This window comes from Epinephelus lanceolatus, chromosome 8, assembly GCF_041903045.1.
Source record: "Epinephelus lanceolatus isolate andai-2023 chromosome 8, ASM4190304v1, whole genome shotgun sequence".
NCBI classification, from domain to species: Eukaryota; Metazoa; Chordata; class Actinopteri; order Perciformes; family Serranidae; genus Epinephelus; species Epinephelus lanceolatus.
Window position 1 is genome coordinate 24332494 of NC_135741.1, and position 19867 is coordinate 24352360.

General features: G+C 43.7%; 1 protein-coding gene across 3 annotated transcripts in view; it reads right to left on the bottom strand.

Annotated features, from left to right (window-relative positions):
* Positions 1 to 1091: 1091 nt before the first annotated feature.
* znf385a (zinc finger protein 385A) overlaps positions 1092 to 19867 on the bottom strand; it is a 75357-nt gene continuing 56581 nt past the window's right edge. For all 3 annotated transcript variants that reach the window (XM_033629686.2, XM_033629688.2, XM_033629689.2), the window contains 5 exons: positions 18873 to 19047; positions 9022 to 9381; positions 3274 to 3458; positions 2798 to 2890; positions 1092 to 2422 (listed from right to left, as the gene is read on the bottom strand). In XM_033629686.2, coding sequence (XP_033485577.1) covers positions 2174 to 2422; positions 2798 to 2890; positions 3274 to 3458; positions 9022 to 9381; positions 18873 to 19047 — 1062 coding nt within the window. In that variant the 3' untranslated portion in view covers positions 1092 to 2173. The remainder of the gene's footprint in view (positions 2423 to 2797; positions 2891 to 3273; positions 3459 to 9021; positions 9382 to 18872; positions 19048 to 19867) is intronic.

Sequence of the window (19867 nt, forward strand, 5' to 3'; positions counted from 1 at the left end):
GTCGGTCCCTAAGCCCAGCTACTCCTCTGTCTCTCTCTGCCCCTCGCTCAATCCCTTCAAGGGCTTGTACTCCACATGGAAGAACAGAAAAGTCTGTCAGCTGGCGTGCTCCCAGTTTACACATGACTCCAGACAACATGTCACAACATGTCACAATGATAACAAGTCACTCTGATAAAAATTGCTCATTGCATTGCAATATTCAGACAAAGGTAAGACATTAGAGCTCATTGCTTCTCAATGAAAGGGCACAGTGTACATCTCGTTCAGAAAAGGATGATAGTTTTCAAGCTGTCGAGCAAGATAGGTCTGCTGCTGCTGCTGCTGCTGCTGCTTAGCTAGCTTTTGTGGCTCCCCGCTGAGTCAGTTGGTCTGTCAGTCTGTCTGAGTCAACACTTATATAATCCACCATCCAAAAGTCTTCTTATCCCTTCATGAATGTGGTTATTAACTTTTCCTACCTACAAAAATATTTTTATTGTGTTTTGCTCTTTTTTAATGTGTGATATAAATGCAAACCAACAGTCCAAACCAAACAAAACAAGGTGCTCACCAGTCTTTGTAAGAGAAAACAAATCATGGTGCGTTTCATGGCTTTCAGTTGTAAGACGGGAAGTTATCGGCCTTGAGCTGGATGTCTCGGCCCCCTGCCCTGGGCGGCCTCGCTGGGCTCCCGGCTCGGTTGTCACTCCAGCTCAAGATCATTTTCTCCAAGAATGTATTTGGCTTTCATCTTTCTCTCTTTAATGTGTTCCCTTGGAGCATTATGGTTGCCAGCGTCGACGTGCCCTCTGCTATAGACTCGTGTGAACCTTTGGAGATGGGGGAGGTGAGGAGGAGGGATAGGGCAGCAATGGAAGAGTTCAACCCAATGATGCAGAAGCCTGACCCTGCAGGATCTTATTGTGAGGCTGCATGCAGAAACAACAAATACATGAGTACATAGGGTCGCACCTAAGTCATACCTCACCACCTACACAGTGAATCAGCCTGTGAATAAAGACCAGGGTGATGTAAGGATGTCGATATCTGTCCTTGTGATGGCTTAATGTGAACAGAAGTCACACCAAATACATGAACTATGCTCTCTCCAGTGCAGTATTTCTCATAACAGTAAATAGGAACAGATTATTGCCATCAAACACAATCTAAGATGAAGATAGGGGGGCATGTATCAGATACAGCAGTACAGTATGTACCAATGTGTGACTTCTGCTGCTTTTCCCAACCCTTTCTCCTTTAGTGAGGCCCTTCTCTGACTGATATGGAGGCTGGCAGATGTGCCCTGTGGCGTTTTTTGTCAGTGCAGTCTATTTTAAAACACAGATTCGTTTGGGCCTGTGTGTGTCTGCATGCTGCCTGGGGTCAATCCATCCACTGACCCGTGCCAGCCCTCCTCTCACCTCACTGTCTCAGGAAATGACAGGGGAGTGCAATCCCCCACAGTCACTTTTCTGCTCTCTTAACCTCCCCCCAACCATCAGACATGTTCAGATGCGGCTACCACCTGCCTGTCAGCCCAAGTCATGTTGTATCTAGCGAGGACCTAGTGTCACAAACTGAAGAGTTGCTGGCCTCTGGCGCAGAAGGGGACACGTACAGTATCGTGGAGGATGCCACAGCTACATGTGGCGCATACAGCAAAGACCAATTGAAGCAGCTACCCTACTGACATAACATTATTGTCTTGGTTTTTGAGGTGCATAGGATGAGAAGAACACGTTGAGCCACGATGACAGGAGGAAACCAACCTGGCCCAGAATAATTATGTAACACTACATGTGGTTTAATGTTTCTAGAAAGATGTGCATGTGTTTCTTCTGTGGCTATCGAGGCGGCCATGACAGGGCCACAGTGCAAGGGACAAGGGCCAGAGGTGGTGAGAGATGTACAAGGGAGTTCAATGCATAATGAAAATCTCTCCTCTGCTCATTCCACCTGCGGAGCACTCAGAAGTCTTTGAAATGTAAGGAGAGTTTCAGGTAAAGGGAAGAAAGACATATACTTCTACTCCTTTCTGCTGCTCCTTTGCCTTGTGTTTCTCTCAGTTCAATATTTAAATGGTTGGATTTTTTTCCTCCCTATCATTTGCTGTTTGTTGATCATGTTTGTATCTTCACAGTGTGCTTTTGGAGTGGCTGTTCCTGACTGGCCGAAGTCAGAGGGTGATGTGTCAGTAAGGGGAGAAAAGGATTGGCCCGTGGGTGGTGCGGATGGGCCCGGGCGCGGGTCTCAGGATGGCATGGCTGAGAGGCGGGCCTTGCAATAGGTGATGGTGCGGGTGGGGTGCAGGAGCTGCTGCACGGAGAGCCAGTGGGTTCGAGGAAGCTGCAGCGGCCATTGCTGCAGCAACAGCCAAGGGGCTGGGCAACAGCCCTGCGCCCAAAGCTTTGGTGAGATCCTTGGAGAAGGTCAAAGAAGACTGCAAACAGAAGAGGGTGCGCAAAAAGACACAAGACACGAGAGAGAGAGAGGGGGGGGGGGAGGGGGGATAAAATGATTAGTTCCAGAAGGTCAGCACATGGAGGGGAAACAGATATAGACTTTCGTCTCCAGACTCTTTTGATCTATCATAATGCAGAGGTTTCAGGCCAACTGAGTTAATATTTTCAGGAGAAGGACACAGCCAAAACCAGAACAACTGGCTGGCTTTTATAGGGCTCAAATAAACACGCTCTAAGCACTCCAAGGCTTTGCGGACCTCATGTTCTTGATTATCACTGTCTATCTGATCTGTGGATCTCAGGTTTGCTGACTGTGTCACAGGAGGAGTCAGAATACAACAGTGAAAGGTTACCGTCAGATCAGCTCCCCTGTGCTTCTTGTGTCGGCTGAGGAGGGGGTTAGGCTTGCCCGCCATGCCGTCCCGGTGCCTTCGACTTGATATGTGCTGAAAGGAAGCAACACAAGAGCACAAGTTATTCTAACTTTACATAAAATAAATAAATATTTCCCATATTAGACGGTGATTAGACTGCACAGTGTTGGGACTGATTACATCTTGAGACTCTTGAACATTTTTGAGACTCTGAATTTGATAATGTCCCCTAATGAAAATGTTCTGTAATTCAGTTATCATGGCGATTACAAATGCTCTCACAAAATGCTTCTTGCAAGACTTACAAAAAAGCCAGTTAGCCAGGAAGTTATGTGTTGGATGTTCAAAATTTTCTAGTGAAGGCCTACCAAGCCCACCATTTCATATGTGTCCTCCTCAATGTTAAAACAAAACCTGTATCCTTGCATACACAAGCATCAATTCTCCCTCCATACCTGTTTGAGTTGCAGTTCAGAGTTGACCCGCACATTGCAGATCTCACAGTGGAAGGTTCGTTCCTGAGTGTTGGGGTCCACCGGCCCCCCTCCCTGTTCTCCAATGGGCTTGGGGCCTAGGCGAGGATACGCCTTGATGGGGCCCAGCCCGCTTCGTGCCTCCAGGATAGTTTTGTGTTTGGTACCTGCAGGCAGACAGACACACACAGGCAAAAACGCGGGTCAGCACTTCCATTACCCAAGATGAAATTACATATTTAGAAGCTAATAGAATAGAATGAAATAATACAGAGGAGATGCATCACTATTTATAACACATGAGTCATGCCGCTTCGACCTGTCTGAAATAAAACTGCCTGGACAGCATTTCTCTGGGACAAATAACAGTGATGGAGAAACAGTGACATTGACAAATATCAGAGCGTGAAAGAAAAGAAATTGTACCACTTGCTTGATTTTCCAATGACTGACCAGATATGCACAACATAAAGAACATGTTGCTGTATGAAGTTGTAATGGTAGTTTTTTACCACTAGAGGGCTGCAGTCAGACAGATGTGCAGCTGGTAGATGAACTCAAAGCCCTCTAACATTAATATTACAGTAACCGTTTAATGATGTTTGATTCGGTGGAGTAGGTGAGATATGATCATACAGTGTGCACTGTAGTAGATTATATCACAACATGTGCCAACACCGAGACAGTGCTGGACTGCTGAACGCTCGCTGTGAAGACCAATAATTTTAGCTGTAAATGTCAAAGTTTGAAAATTTAAGGCCGTGTTATTATGAGAAGCAGGTTCGTCTGGTCTTAGGATGGATTTGCAGTCAGACATTTTCTGTGCTTATTATGACACCTGTACCTTTTACTGTTTCAGTGAATATTTATGTGATGAAACAGCACTAATTTGAACAGGTTGTATAAAAGCCACATCTCCATCTTTTGATTTACTGTGAACAAATAAAGATGTGTAAATTCTGATCACTTGAGAACCATTAATACTGCTGAGCAATGTTGTAATCAAGACCACTTTATCCAAGGCCAAGTCCTGACCAAGCCCAGAGTGTATCAAGACTGATACAAGACCAAGACTTTGGGGGGTTGAGACTGAGTCAAGACCAAGACTAGTACAGAGCAAGTCTCACACTACATGTCAATAAAATGTAGAACATACAAACCACAGCAACTCCTCAAATTAATCTAAAAGAACCACATTCCCATAAAAACACCCGAAGAAAATAAATGAAGTTTACGCTTCAGTCACCTCTCTTATTACCATACACTGTACAGGCATTACAGAATTGAATTTTATGTGTGGGAATTTTCATTTGTTGTCCATGAGCATCATGAGTTACCATGAGTTTTCCACAAACAAACTCTAAGGAACTGAAATAAGCATTTCTTTTTTTTTTAATTTTTATTTTTATTTTTATTTTTGTTTTGCACAGGCAATTTAGTAATATCACTGCAGTCGCGGTCTTGACCAGTATTGAAACAAAATCCTCTTTGTCTGAGACTGTGACAAGACCGTGTAAAAATGCAGTTGATTCCGGGACAATATCAAGACCTTTAAAAAGTGGTCTTGAGACCGGTCTTAAGACCACGACTGATCTCGAGTACTACAACACTGCTGCTGAACAATCAAAATAAGAGCTTGTGTCATCGCAGATGGGTGTGTCACACAAAACAGTTACATCAGAAACATAACAGATTTATTTCTTGGCAAAACTAAGTAGTACATAGTTACATGTGAACTCTTAATGGTCTGCTCTCCAGAGTCAGCCCAACGCCCTGCTGTTAATCCAGTCAATTGCAGCCAGAATAAATACTAAGAAAATATTCAGCTGTTCAAAATAGATACTGCCAGATGTTGTCAATAAAAGATGACCATCTACAAAAACAAGTCACAAGAGATTCTAAACTGTGGGGATGCATGTTTCATACACTTACATGAAATATTTCTATACGCAGTGTTTTCTAAATTTAAAAAAATCCCACTCCAGGGGGCTGAACTTCCAGAGTAGACGGCATACAGAGAGGTTCTCCAGCACATTACTATCCCTTTCAAGTGGTCTGCAAAGAAGCAAACCAAAGAGTGCGCCAAAATACTTCCTCATTAAATAATCACACATTTTGTTCTTGGCTAAAAAAATTAGTCATGGTCCTCCGCCCCCCTATTGACCCCTGCTCCTCCCTGCTCCCAAAGTAAGGCATCCCACTGTCTTTGGCTCTGACTTTGAGTCACTCTCTGAAATCCCTTTGAACAGAGTTAAGGTTACAGAAGAGAGAGGAATCGCCAGGGTGGGGAACATGGAGGCTTTGGGCTCTGCTGGGGAGGAAGGGGCTGGAATGATGGATTTCGCTCGTGGCCAGAAATGTGCTCTCGGGTTGTCTGTTTTTGCCTTTGTTCTATTTCAGTCTGACAATGGATGGCCCAGTGGATTTTTTTTTGTCTTTGTGAGGTTGACTCATAGTTTACACCAACACACAAGCAGACAAGGCACATTTGAAAACACAAAAATAGGCAACGTGCTGACAGGAAACTGTTGAAATAACATCAGATTCACTTTCTTTTGGTCTTTTCTGCTGTTCATTCTGTGCCACGCACGCTGCTCATGTGTCTGCATGACATGTGCTTTTATTTTTGAACCACACTAACATGCACAGTTTTGATTTTGAGAATGAGTGAGGGTGATTGTTTCCAGATTGTTTCCCTCCTAGAGTTTCAACTGTTTCAACTCTTTGTCATTCAGGGGTTGAACTTTGGAGCCAAATAGCAGACAGCAGGCCGTGGCCCGGGGTTATGTTTAGAAGCTGTTATACACTATGTGTGAAATCTTTTGATACTTACATGGGCGTGTACATCGTAAAAATGCTAGCAGGCAGATGTGACGCAAATTTATTGTTGTGTAGTTGGTAGACTGATAAACAATTAATCAGCGCACGATAAGGCATGAATTCCAAAAGCCTTTTGGAGGTTAATCTAACAATAATGGCAGCAGAGATTGCACTTGTATTGATTAATACTTTATCCAACCTTAAGAGGTATTTGTTGGCTGCTTTCATGGCTGAGCTGGCTGCACCAAGCATTACTCACAGCAAATGGGATACAGTTACGCTGATGCGAGGTCAGTCCCTCATTGTCTGTGGCGTCTCTGTAGTTTTTCTTTATGTGTAGGAGAGTGTATAAATAATAAAGCGTGGAGGTCAGCAGACACAAACTGTCGTCACAGGGACACAAGGTCGCAGGGAGAGCTAAGTTGGTAGGGCATGAAGGATTAAAGCAGGCAGCGGGGACCTTAGGGGTATTTGGAGCCCTGAAAAAGTGTCGTCATGTGTGAACACTGTCTGACAGACTGTTGAAGCTGGTATTGTGGTGAGCTCACCCACATAACATATTTTTCTCTTATTCCCTCATGCAGTGGTTACTTGCATTAACCATCTTCCTCCACAACTTTTTCAAGTGGAAGGCTTCGGGCTATGTGGAACAGTTTTTGTGCTGCGTGCTGCAAATGTCAAGACAAATCATGAATTTTTGAGTGGGGGAGTTATTTTAAATAATCATGTCTTGTGTGGGGGAAGAAAGTGGGGTGTGTTGGCAGAGTGCTGCATGAGAGAGCGGACACACACACACACACACACACACACAGGTGAGGCACTATTACAGAGCTCCTGAAACCAGGAGATCAGTGCTCGGTTACATAGGTCGAGCTCGTCAGTGTCAAACAGATCAGTTATCTGCTGATCAGTGTACTTCTCAGTACCCTCTGCTGGGGCGAAGTCAAGTCATTAACAGAGATGGTAGCACTTACAGTACGGGCTGTCAGGTATATTTGTGCATCTTTGTGCAACTTTGAGGAGCCTAATTTGTGTAGCATTATACAAGAGTAAGTGTCTCTTCCTCTCCAAAACAAACAGACAGGATGACTTAAACCAATAAAAACACTGAATAAAGCAGTTTTACATAACTGGAGTTTCTCCAGCGCTGATCGACAAATCGCAGACGGGCTGATAGCCCAGAACCTGCTAATGAGCGTCCATTTTTTTATTTCTGATGACCTGAGATCCAGATGTTTGGGACGCTTTCACCAGCAGTCAAAATATCTGCAAACCTAGTGATTTAAACTGGTAGAAACACTGAATAAAGCAGCGTCATTGTAGAAATCAGTGTTTTTCCAATGCCGTTTGGCTTGTTGCAGAGGGTCTGCTAACTATGGTGGCCAATGCAAAAACACAAATGGCCCCCTCTAGTGCCAGTGTTTGGCTGGTCCATTCTGGGCTACCGTAGAAACATGGCAGACTCCGTGGACGAGGCCCTGCTCCCTATAGATTTAAATGGCTCATTTGAGGGTTATGAAAATGTGGCGATTCTTATTGCCAGGTGATTATTAACTAAAGAAAACATACATATTACCCTATGTTATATTCCATTCCTGCCAGTATATCCCCTTAAATCCTACACACTGGACCTTTAGGTAGGCTACACAGATGATTCAAACTCCACACAGTTTGTTAAAAACAGCTACATTGTTCTAGACACCTGGTATTGCAACAACTATAATTACTCATTAAAAAAACAAGTATCCTTCCTTCAGTCATGCTCTAAAATAGTCTTAAAAGCAGCAATTGCAGTGATCCCTGGTGCGCATGATTATTATTTTAGGAGTGTAAAATGTTATAATGATCCTGATGTAAAATATTAAAAAATACATACAAGATATACATAAAATATTGACTAAGAAATATAATTTCAAGAGAGAATGTGATAGTGAATGCTACTATTATTATTATGAAGAGTTAATGTTACAAAATCTGCGGGTGCAATATGTAATATTCTTTATTAAGTAAATGTCTTGTTTTCAAGATATCCCACGTCATTTCAACACAGTGCTGTTAATCTTTTAATGTTGTGAAATAAAACTGTGATTTTCACTGAAATTTGTCTTTTCCATTGACCAGTATTTGGTTTTCTCTGAGGTGTCTTCTTGTATTTACAGTATCTAGAAGTGTATCACATTAACAACCATTGCACATTTTGTTAATATACTTTTACTATACTTTTCACGATGCAGGATTTTCCTAAAAAACATGGCCTCTAGACTCATACAATCGTAGGGCTAATCCCTCCCAGTGAAGTGTGTAGTGGTGTATTTATCTGCAGACACCCTGCTCTCTGCCTGTATTTTCTTATTTTCTTTTTATTTTGTTATGTTCGAGACGTTCCCGGGCACAGCGCAGACAGCCAGACTGTAAGCAGCCGGCATTCAAAAGGAAGCTCCAAAAAAAATCGTGGACACAGCACTGAAGAAACGCAAACATACGGAGGCAAAGCGCCAAGCTGACAAAGCCAGGGTTGGCTTTCACTTTCACTTTTTCCTGGCAACACTGTTTACAAACAGTACCCAATAATTCCTGCATACTGCACCTTTAAATCCCACTTTAGACAGTCATAATATTTAGAAGTTGCTTCATCGGTCTTTTGTGGCCAAAACTCTCAGACACAGAATCTGACACATTTGGTTTCCAGCAACAACAACAACAACAGTGTGGTTTGAGTAAACAGAGAAGAGGCCAACTGTAGCTGAAAAAAATGAGGGAAAAGTTCCACCTCCAGAAACACATATTTCATCAACTGAAGATCCAAGAACGTCACAGTTATTCCAACATGGTTTGATTGCCAGTAAATTTCTGGAAAGTGCATAAGTGGTAGAGCAACTTCAGTGTATCAAAGCTCACAGATTAACTCACCTTTGTTGTGGGCCTCCAGCTGTGACAAGGAATTGACAGCCACCTTGCACAGGGAGCAGTACAGCAGCTTCTTAGCCTTGTCCTCCTCCGTCTCTGGATTGGACGGGCTGCTTAAAGCCGTGGCGCCGGCGGCTCCTGAAACCGGGGGTCCAGATCCGGGCTGCTCTGAGCTGGTGCTGCCAGTGCCGCAGCCTGGGGAGGATGAGGATGGGGGGATCAGGGGAGGAGTGGGGGTAGGCAGGAGGGGGCACACTGAGGGCACGGGGGAGTCCATGGGTGGGGTAGGTGGGGTGGTAGGAGGGAGAAGGGGCCCCGGGGCCAGCAGGGGCCCATTTAACTGTGACAGAGGCCGTGTTTCATCTGCAAGACAGAAACAAAGAAAGACATGGAATAAATGTCAAATGCTGTGCAGAAAAAAATCAAAGAACTGATTTTGTGGTCCAAAATGTAAATAACTGAAACAATAAAGTGTTTTACTATTGACTTTATCGTCTTTAAACTCAGCGCTAAAGCAAACTCCCTCTGACATAAACTCTCTGCTATGTCAAACCACATTGCTAACCACTCCCAGTTGAATGTAGAGGACACGGCCTGCTGCGTAGATCAAACAAACCAACACAGAGCGCTTGCAGACGGAAGTGCTTTTAATTTCTACTGTATAGGCCATAATTGGTAACAAAAAGTTCCTTTAAATTTAAATTACATACTGTATAAAGTGGATCAGAGGAGGAAAACGTATGTCCCATGTGCGTAAAAGCAACGGCAAGTATTTATTATGTTTCTAGGCTTTTTGAAGTTTTCGGATCAGTCTGTCACTGATGTGGTCTCATCTTATTGAAATGTTTCCGAAGGGAGAAATAGGAAACAGATACCACAGCCTGTGAATGTTTTGACTCTTTCCAACACACCTGTTGTTTTTGGCTGAGCAAAGTGGCACTTGCTTTGTCACAGGGCAAAGAAAATATCATTAAGTGAACTCACCCTTGGCTCATGTTCCCCTGTGCTTGCTCTCTGAAGTTTTAATTTCTTATTGTTGCCTGTGTTTAATTGCATGGTCTGTACTTTTTCTTTTTTCCATCACATAGCATGTTTATACATACATTTCCAGACACATGTTTCTGGTCAGCCACGCAATGCCTTCGGTATTCACTAAGCAGTGGGTGTTGGCTGAAAAAAGACCCCCCTAAATTTGGGTGGGATATTCAGAACTCCCCCCATCAGCAGGGACCAGCAGGCCCTTCTCCAAACTCCACAGGATGTAGCGCCGAGGGCAGGCAACGGAAAAGCCCCACCGGATTATAGTATTAAAGGGATAACATGGAGCATTTCTGGGAAGAAAACAAATATTGACTTTAACTGCTCAATTTCCTTTTACGGATTCCCACATGCTTTGTCATTCTGTCACATGGCAGAGTCCATAGGGGTCATGATATATTTATGTTTCAGTTCCACCCTGTTAGTCTCATGTGACAATATGATCAATTGTGCAATGTGTAATTGCTCTGGTTACTCCATTGCATCATCTCTGATGAAGATGCCATTGTGAATGCTTTCCATTCCACTGCTATCCAAGATCAAAACTCCCTCTTTCCATACTGGAAGTTTCCAGCTGCAAAGCTGCTGACTGCATAGCGTTTGTCAAACAGATGTTTTGTTAAAAAGAAAAAGAAGGAATATTTCTTTCTCTGACTATATGCCATCAAGGAGTCCATAAAGCAGGTCTGCATCAAAGTGCAATGTGAGGGTAAGTGCTTTTTGGAGAGGTTTGTGACTCATAATATGCTTACTTTGCCACATCACTGCCTGTGCTGGTTAAGTTGATTGAGGAGATTGTACCTACAAGTACAGGAAGGCAGAATGATAGCTAAAATAGCTCTCTCCAAAGAACTATTTTGTTATTGTTGAATTTCGCCCACATGCAGACACATAAACACGCACATGACTTGGTTACAATGTCGAGAATCAAACCCAGAATCCACAACGTCCATAACATGTGGTTTGAGTTAAAATCAAGTGGGAAGGAATAGAGGTGGTTGGCCAAATAGTAATGAGGGATTTCATGATCCATGATGGCCTGGAGGTCTGCCTTTCCAAACACATCCAGTCACTGTTTCACCACAGTGACTGTCTCCTACACTCATCCCCCTTAGAACAAGTTCAGCTTGAGGCTAACCCCCTCGGGGCCTCCGCAGCCACAGTAATTCACTGTCTATCTTAGCAAACCAAAATTATGAATATCCCTCTGAGCAGCAGAATCTCTCCTTTTATCATATTTACTGACTAAAATGGAAAGCATGAAAGATTCATTCTAGATTTGCGATTCTCTCCATGTAGCGGAGACAAATTGCTATATTTTTCTTGCCCCGAGAATCCCACTGACGGACTTGAATCTCCAGAAACTGAGGATGTGCTGTAAGCCTAATTAAACATTGATAAGGCAGTTAACTGACCTTCTCCCCTGCTCGCTGGCCTCATAGCCAAACAGAAGAAGACATTATTCACTGGGAGAGGTCAGCAGAGGGAGATAACTCAGTCCAGATGCTTTACACTATAGCCTGGTGTGTCTGCATTGCCATAATCCACCTCAGGAAATTAAAGCTATGTATAGTATGCAGTCCATGGGGAGAGGTTTTGTTGATAAAGCCGTGGGATTTAATATAGACTAATTCAAATTCAGACTAAAACCACTTCCGTTGTTTGCTGCAAGAGTCAAAGTTCATGCTGATTGAGTGAGTGTAAAATCTTCTCCGGTCTGCGATAGCTTCTTGGAACTGAAAAGAAAACATCTGACTGCAGAATTACAGTGGAAGGCAGTGTCTTAAGAAGTGCCTATGCAAGCAAATGTTTCTTATTGTACAAAGAATGTAAGTGATTCCATAAGGGTCGGGAACCACACAATGAGTGATGCTTTTGTTGTTATGTAAATGTAAAGTTGTAAGCAGAACAACAGAGTTACTGCTTTAATCAATCCTGGGTGTAGGTGGAACATTATGCAAAGGGAGATGCGCTTTGTACATCTCAAATGTTGAATGAATGTGGTACAATTTAAACAGATTACAGAAGCTTGGATTATTGTGAGTCTTGATTATTGTGAGATATGGTTTCAGCAAACATATCAGAAGGTTTAAAGGGACAGTGTGTAAGATTTAGGGGGATTTAGTGGCATCTAGTGGTGAGGATAGCAGAGTGCCACCAGCTAAAACTTCCCCTGGATAGAAGTCCTTAAATGGTCATCAGGATGTTGTCATCTTGAGGTGAATTATCTGCAGAGGTCTCTTCCTCGCCAAAACAGACAGACCAGGTGAAACGGGTGTGTTTGTGGACCCAAATGCAGTACCAGGCTCGCAGGAACAGTTGGTAATGACTTTTATTAGCACCACAGCAAACAGGGAATGCAGCAGGCAGAATAAACACAGAATAAAGTTCGTTCTTCGGGCAAGTCGCCCTCACACAGTCTCTGAGGCTCAGATGAGGGAAAGAGATCAAGCTTACGGCAGCCAAAGGTGGCGAGGCAGACGCACCGTAGGCTGAAGTGCCGGCTGATCGTGCTGAGAAGCCGACGAGGAGTGAGCTGAGGCGAGGTCGGGAGCCGGTGGGGGGGTCGTAGCTAGAAGAGCCGTCAGCGAAGGCCGAAGCACCGTTGAGGAGCAGGCAGGAGGGTAGACGAGGCCGGGCGGAGGAGTCGAGACCAGACGAGCAGGCAGAAACCAGAGACGCTGAAGCAAAGCATGAGGTCGGGGACAGAAGGCAGGTGAGTTTACCGGGAGGCAGACGAGGGGAGCAGGTCGGGGACAGGCAGAGTTGGCACCGGGAGATCAGGCAGGAGAAGAACGCTGGAGAGTCTCGCATAATGCTAAAGAACAATCTGGCAGTGAGTGAAGGTGCTGGAGAGGCTTATATGCAGGGCTGGTTGATGAGCTGCAGCTGTGTAGGCAGGTGAGCAGAGTTGGGCTGATGAGGTGGGCGCGGCTGGCAGGTAGAGTGAAGCAGAGGGAGGGGGAGTGGAAAAACACTGCAGCAGAGTGGCAGGAGAGGACTGAGAGACAGGGATTGTGACACCAGGTGATTAAAACCGGTAAAAACACCAAATAAAGCAGTTTCATATTACAAATTTGTGTTAAGGCTAAAACACAATCGCGTTGTATGACGCGCGTCAAAACAGACGCCCCCAGTATTTTCTATTTACAAACTCACACCGGTGCCGCGCCGCGGCACTTCTCGCTATTGTCCTATTTTCCAGCGTTGCTGCCCTTGAAAAAGTGCTTCTTTTTCAGAGAAAATCCTATTTTGTACTTCCCAGCTCCTGTAGTAGCAGCTCTGTTGAAGAGCAGAGAAGAAGAACTTTATCTAACGTCATCTATCATTTGCTTTACTGTTGTTGTTATCGGTTGTTGTATATTTGAGCATCCTGCATTGTGTGTTTTCTTTCTCTTCCTGCGTCTTCTTCCTCATCTTTTGTTCTAATTGGCGGTTGGCAACCAGCTACTCACATTACTGCGACCTAGCGGAGTGGAGTGTGCAATAGAATTCCGGTTGATGCCCCGCAGTGCGACACTTTCTGTGTTTGTTGGGGGCGCCATGTGACGCCGCCATCATGCGACGCCGTTGGTGTGTTTTGGACTTTACTCCAACACTTTGGCAGACAGCACTTAGTAATGTGTGCTTATCTTTTTTCTCTGATAGCACAAGGTTTTTATCAGATGCCAAGTTATCTACAGAGATCTTCTCCTCTCCAAAACAAATGGACCAGACAGATGACCCTATCCAGAGCCACTGTCAAGTTTGTCCACTATAGGCTACTGTACAAATATGGTGGGGAAAAATGGCGATCTCCGTAGATGAGGAAACGCTTACTATGTAGGTTAAAATGGCTCATTCTAAGATAATAGAAATGCAATGATTTTTATTTTCAGGTGATTAAACACTAAATAAAACATACTCATGGTATATTCCATTTCTGGCTATATATCCCCCTAAATTTAACACACTGGACGTTAAACACTGGCGTATTGAGTGTGTGGGTATGATAGTTTGTAGGTGGGTATGGTCCTATGTGTGTGTGTGTGTGTGTGTGTGTGTGTGTGTGAGAGATCACCCAAATGCCCATTCTTAATGATTAACGAGCTAAGAAACCCAATGCTGGCCCTACAAGAGCCAGACCCTCATTGATAATGCAGTTGGGTGCTTTTTCACAAGTCTGGCCTGCATCTGAACTCTGAGTCACACACACACACACACACACACACACACACAACCACACTCACACATTCACAGACACACAATTATGTGTATTATATACTCGTGTTGGTTATTTCAGGTTGATTTAATCAAATAGCTTACTTAGAAAAAAAAAATAGTGGATTCCCTGAAAACTCCAAGACTTACAACAAACAGACGGAGCATGAAAAGCATATCAGCTCCGTGTAACTCGACACTATAGTCACCTCACAGCCATGCAACCCTAGCCCTCACATGAAAGTCATCTGTTTAATTGACCTTGGGTGTGTGCGCGCCTGCCAGTGTTTGTGTGGACTAAAGAGTGCCATAATATGAGGGTGGTTTTAACAGGGCCCTTCATTAGAGTGGGAGTGTCAGACAGCAGAGGGATAAAGAGGAAGGGAAGGAGGGAGGGAAGAACAGAGCTTCTCTCCAAGTAAACAGCTGTCTCTCCATCACCCGCAGGCTCAGCCAAACCCTCAGCTCACCAGGCCAAATCCCCCAAAGCCAAGGGCCTCCTCTTGGGGGCAACTCTGACCGCAAACCCTTTGAGGGCTATAAAACTCGTGGCCTGCTCTCATAGACATAAGGTTAAGGAACCAACAGCACTGCCATCACTAACCTTTCACTGTTTTAGCCTTCAGCAAGGTCTCAGTGTGTCCTGTTGATGGCCATCACTGTTGACTGCATTTGATATGTTAATGAGAAGTGATGCAGTATAAAAGAGAAGGTCATCACGCCAATGCTAGACTGTACTTCCTCTGTGTTATATCTAAATGTCTCAGAGGATTTAATATTGCGTAAAATCCCAAATTAACAAACAGACCATTCACAGGAAAAATCACTCAACAACAAATACTTCTCTGTGTTTTGAGAGATTTGCACTGTGGGAAATGTTTTCCTCGCCCCTCCATCTGTATGATTGCATGTGCCTGACCACACTGTTTATGTGTGCATATGAGTGTGCATGCGTGTACAGCCTGTGTGTCTTCAGAGTAACTGCCCCAGTGTGACCTGTGTCAGCATCCACCGGCCAAACCACAGTGTCCGTCCTCCAGACTCTGCTTTCCCAGTTGAGGCCATGCACAGCTGCCTGAGATCTGTCCCCCTGCTATGGAGCAGAGGGACAGGCTCTCACTGAGGACAGACATACTCCACACACACAGTCACACAGACCTCGCAAGCCAGCGAGCATGCAGGCAGACCAGGAAGAGACGAGGTTCCAGGGTCACGAGAAAGAGGCTTGGATGGAAAAAGGCATTCTTTCACATGTTGCTACTTTCAGATCTCGGTCATGGCAGGCTTGTTTTGGCTCCTCAAGCTTTTGGAGTTCGCCCCGGGAAGTCTCACTAATGGCGACACGTCTGGAGCTGATCTCAGATCCCCCATGAGGGAAGGAGAGTGAAAAGGACTGGCCTCTTACTATTGTTATTTTCTAATGCACTAAAAAAGAGTGAAAGGCAGTGAAATACTGAGGCTTTTGCTCTGGTGCGTTGTTGTATTTCGGCCTTTATTGGACCTGTGTTTGATCTTTTCATTCATCATGTTTGCTCTGCGCCCTCCTGTCAATAAGGTGGAAATGTCTGGTAAACAGTCAGCTCCAGAAACCTTTGTAAATGTCACCAAAACATGGCCGGTCTATTCTTTGCCTCGTGTTTGATCCAAGGACAGAGCGGTGACACTGAGGGAATGGAAAACTCTGGGTGGAGGAAGGAGAAGGGCAGAGGCACACAGCAGTCTCCGAATTATAGCTTGAAATAGGAAGATGAGCAAGACAGGGAGAGAGAAAGTAAGACTGAGACAACTGAGACAGAGCTTAAGAGATACGCTAAAGAAAGAGCTTGCGCGCCTTGATCATGCCCTGGGTCCTTATAAGCTAATAATTGAATCTTCCAAGAGTGAATTACTTTTCATTAAAGTCCAATCAGCTGTTGTCTCTGTCCTTTCAGATGCTGGCTGAGATTCTGGTCGAACTTTTCCACAGTGGTATCATCTTTATTTTTTCTCTATAAGTCTTAGCACTGATTACCACCACCCAGCGCTCAGGCAACATCTATTTTGACTCTGTGGCAAATGGTGTTGCACTTCTCAATAACTCACTCAGGAGTAACATATGCACACCACACTGGGGTTCCATGAACAGATGCCAAGAAACTGCCATATGACAATGTGTGTGCCAACTCACCTGCTCACAGTCTAAATGGATGGACACCGAACTAGTTTAACATTACCCAGCTGATACAGTGATAATGCTTCTACTTTGATCAACCTGTCACGATGCGGGACACCTGATGTCTGGTTAGGTTAGTTTACTCCTCTCTGTGCTACTCAGATGTCAGCTAGAAAAGATCAATCAAAGACAGTGTCTTGGCATCACTATTGTCATAAATTAAAACAAAAAAAGGCTGTGATATAAACTAATGAAGAAAAAATACCCTTTATAAGAATGAACATTTATTTATTCGTGTGTGCTACTGTACATACCCTATCATGATTTGTGTTCTAGCACATACTGATCGCAATGAACTAAATCAGTCAATAGTACATGCAATGAATACATACTGAACATTGTAAATTTGGTGAAAAGAGCAGCATGTATGATTTAGGGGGATTTAGTGGCATCTAGCAGTGGAGATTGCAACCAGCTGAAACTTCCCGCGGTTTGGATTGCTTCAGTGTTTATTGTTCCGGAGGTTTTACAGAGAGCCGAATTATCCGCAGAGGTCTCGTCCTCTCCAAAACAAATGTACCAGGTGATTAAAACTGGTAAAAAGATAAAGCAGTTGCATGTTACAAATAAGTGTTTCTCCGCCACTGTTTGGCTTGTCGGAGACAGGCTGCTAGCCCAGCACCTGCCAATGTATGAATCCAGACGTTCAGGAGGTGTTTACAAGGAGCCGATTCATCCATAGAGATCTCTTCCTCGACAAAACAAACAGACCAGGTAGTTCCGAGGCTGCTAACTACACTGGCCAATGTGAAAATGTGAATGGAGCCACCAGAGCCAGTGTTTGGTTTGTCCATTCTGGGCTACTGTAGAAACACGGCAGACAACATGGACAATGACTCACTCCCTACCTATATAAACTACTCATTCTAAGGTAAAAATAACAAAACAAAACATGACGATTCTAATTTTCAGGTGATTATGCACTAAAGAAAACATACTTATTATATTATATTCCATTTCTGCCAATATATCACCCTAAATACTACCCACAGGACCTTTAAATTTGTGCTCGCATTTCAATAAAGGCTTTTCAACCTTATTGAATAAATGGGGTCAGACTACTTCTGTTTTTAGCCTGATCTTCCCTTTAGTCATCGGAGCATCAGCTGTTTTCGTTAAGCATTTGCCAGAACTTTCTAAATGTAGCTGCATTTAGACTGACTTGCACCCACAGCTTTGAAGTTAATTCAGTGTAATTTGGTGTGTCCAGGGCTAAAGAAAGAAACGTATTGCTCCATCTGTGTCCCACTTTTAAAGTAACTTCCTGAGTATTCTGAATTCAAATACGCTTTAACTAATATTACAAATAGTTATCTCACATTGTTATTTCAAGTGTTTTTATTGTGAAACATTATTTTCAAAGAGAACAATATGTGGTTTTGCCATGTTTTATTTCCATATAAAAATGGGCATATTTTGAAAATAATAGGTCCCTGGGAAAAGATATGCAAAAGGCTCCACCATCTCTCCTACAAGACACACAGACATTGTGGTGGTTTTGCCTCTATTGTTGTTGTTTTGTGTCACTCAGGAGCATCTTTTTGTAATTTTGTATGTCTTTTTGGTCATTGTGTGTCCCTCTGAGATAATTTTGTGTACTGTTTGGTTGTTTTCTTTCTCTTTGTGGTCATTTTGAGTCTCTTCCTGGGCGGTACATTTTAATTTAAGTGACATGTTGCCCCTGGGTCTGTGTCTAGTATGCCCCTTCAGTAATCTATCCATGCGTATAGACAAACATAATGTAAAAAGACACAGATAGAACACACTGAAAATAAATAAATACACATGGGAAAAGAATAATTCTAATAAATAAAAAACATAATAATAATAATAATAAGACAACAAAGAAGGTGATGTAAAAGAAGACAAAGAAGAAGATGAAAATGAAGAAGAAGACTGTCATATCAGCTGCAAAATGCTTTTGCCTACATATCAAATAAAAGAAATACACTAGACCTCTAACCCATAACCAGCCTCACACCCTCCCCTTATCTGCCCCATCCCCTCCACTGATGTTACATTAAAATTAAGTAGATTATTAAACCATCTAAAGTCGTGGCACCTTGAAGTTTTGTTTAATCTTTCCTGAAAGAATGTGAGTGGATATTTGAGACACTATTGTCAGTGCAAATAGGTTGTGAGGTTTGTGTAAGTGGCCATAAGCTTTGACGCAACCACGCCAGACCACACAGAGAGCTGAGATGCTCTCAAGAAGAACAACACACTGCAAAGCCACTGTGATTAGACGCCTTTGTTATTCTTGCATATTTTCCATTCCTTTTTTTCCAGCAAAATGATAAGCCTCTAAACATCCTGCATGGATTGAAATGATTATTTTGACAACAAAACTCGCACAAGCACTTTTTCTGTCTCCAGTCCCTGGTAATATTTTCTGCTGTCTCACCCGCTTTGCTGGGCTCGCTGTCTGGGGCAGTGCCAGGGGCACCGGGCGGAGACGGGGAGGAGGTGGGGGGCACAGTATGAGGCTTGTCCCCCTCCTGAGGACGACTCTTAGAGGTCTCGATGCCTTTGACTCTCCTGGCATGGCGGTTTCCTTTGTAATGGGCTTCTGCCTGGCTCTATAGAACACGGGGAAAAAAAAGACATGCTTACGTTGTAAGTGAACACCAATGCCAACAGGTGAATAAAACATTGCGGGCTGGATTAGACTCAATGTGACAGCCACACACACATGCATGCATGTCATTATGATCGCATGTTATTCAATACACTCTGGGGACCGGAGCCACAGACAGCAGGCAGGTTTACAGTGGATGGATAAATGGATTACAAGCTTGGGAACAAAAAAATGCAGTGATGAAGACATGTGAGACCTGTCCGTCCCCCTTGTCCCTTGGTCATCCTATTATCAGGTTTTTAAATTGACAATAAATTATCGTGTGGTATCTTCAGACTAACAACACATCTCCTTTTGGATTATCCATTTGTCTACATAAGGCACAACTGCTCAGCTCAAAGTTTTGACATACATCCCCCGCAGTCTAAACCTCTACCCACACCCTGACAGTTCTTGGCTCCAGCTTTCATTACTACAGTCATACTGACAGACATGCCAAGGAAGGTTGAACCAGGGGTCAGTGAGATGCCACACTATCTGCCTGGAGGGCCCATAAGTCCCGCACTGACACTACCCTCCCCACTACAACAACAACAGCATTATCACAGCATACATTATCAGTGGAAGGCTGGGGTACATTTTCTCCTGTAACATAAATACTGTGAATACCTTCAGCTGCTCACTGACAAGGGTCAGGCCCTTGTGTAGCCCCTGACTTATACATATGTGCATGGTATTGTCTGTAATATCTCATAGGAAGATAAAGTGGGGGTGCGTACTCTGAGTCTGGATGTTTTCAAGGACTGGATATCATCCTGCAT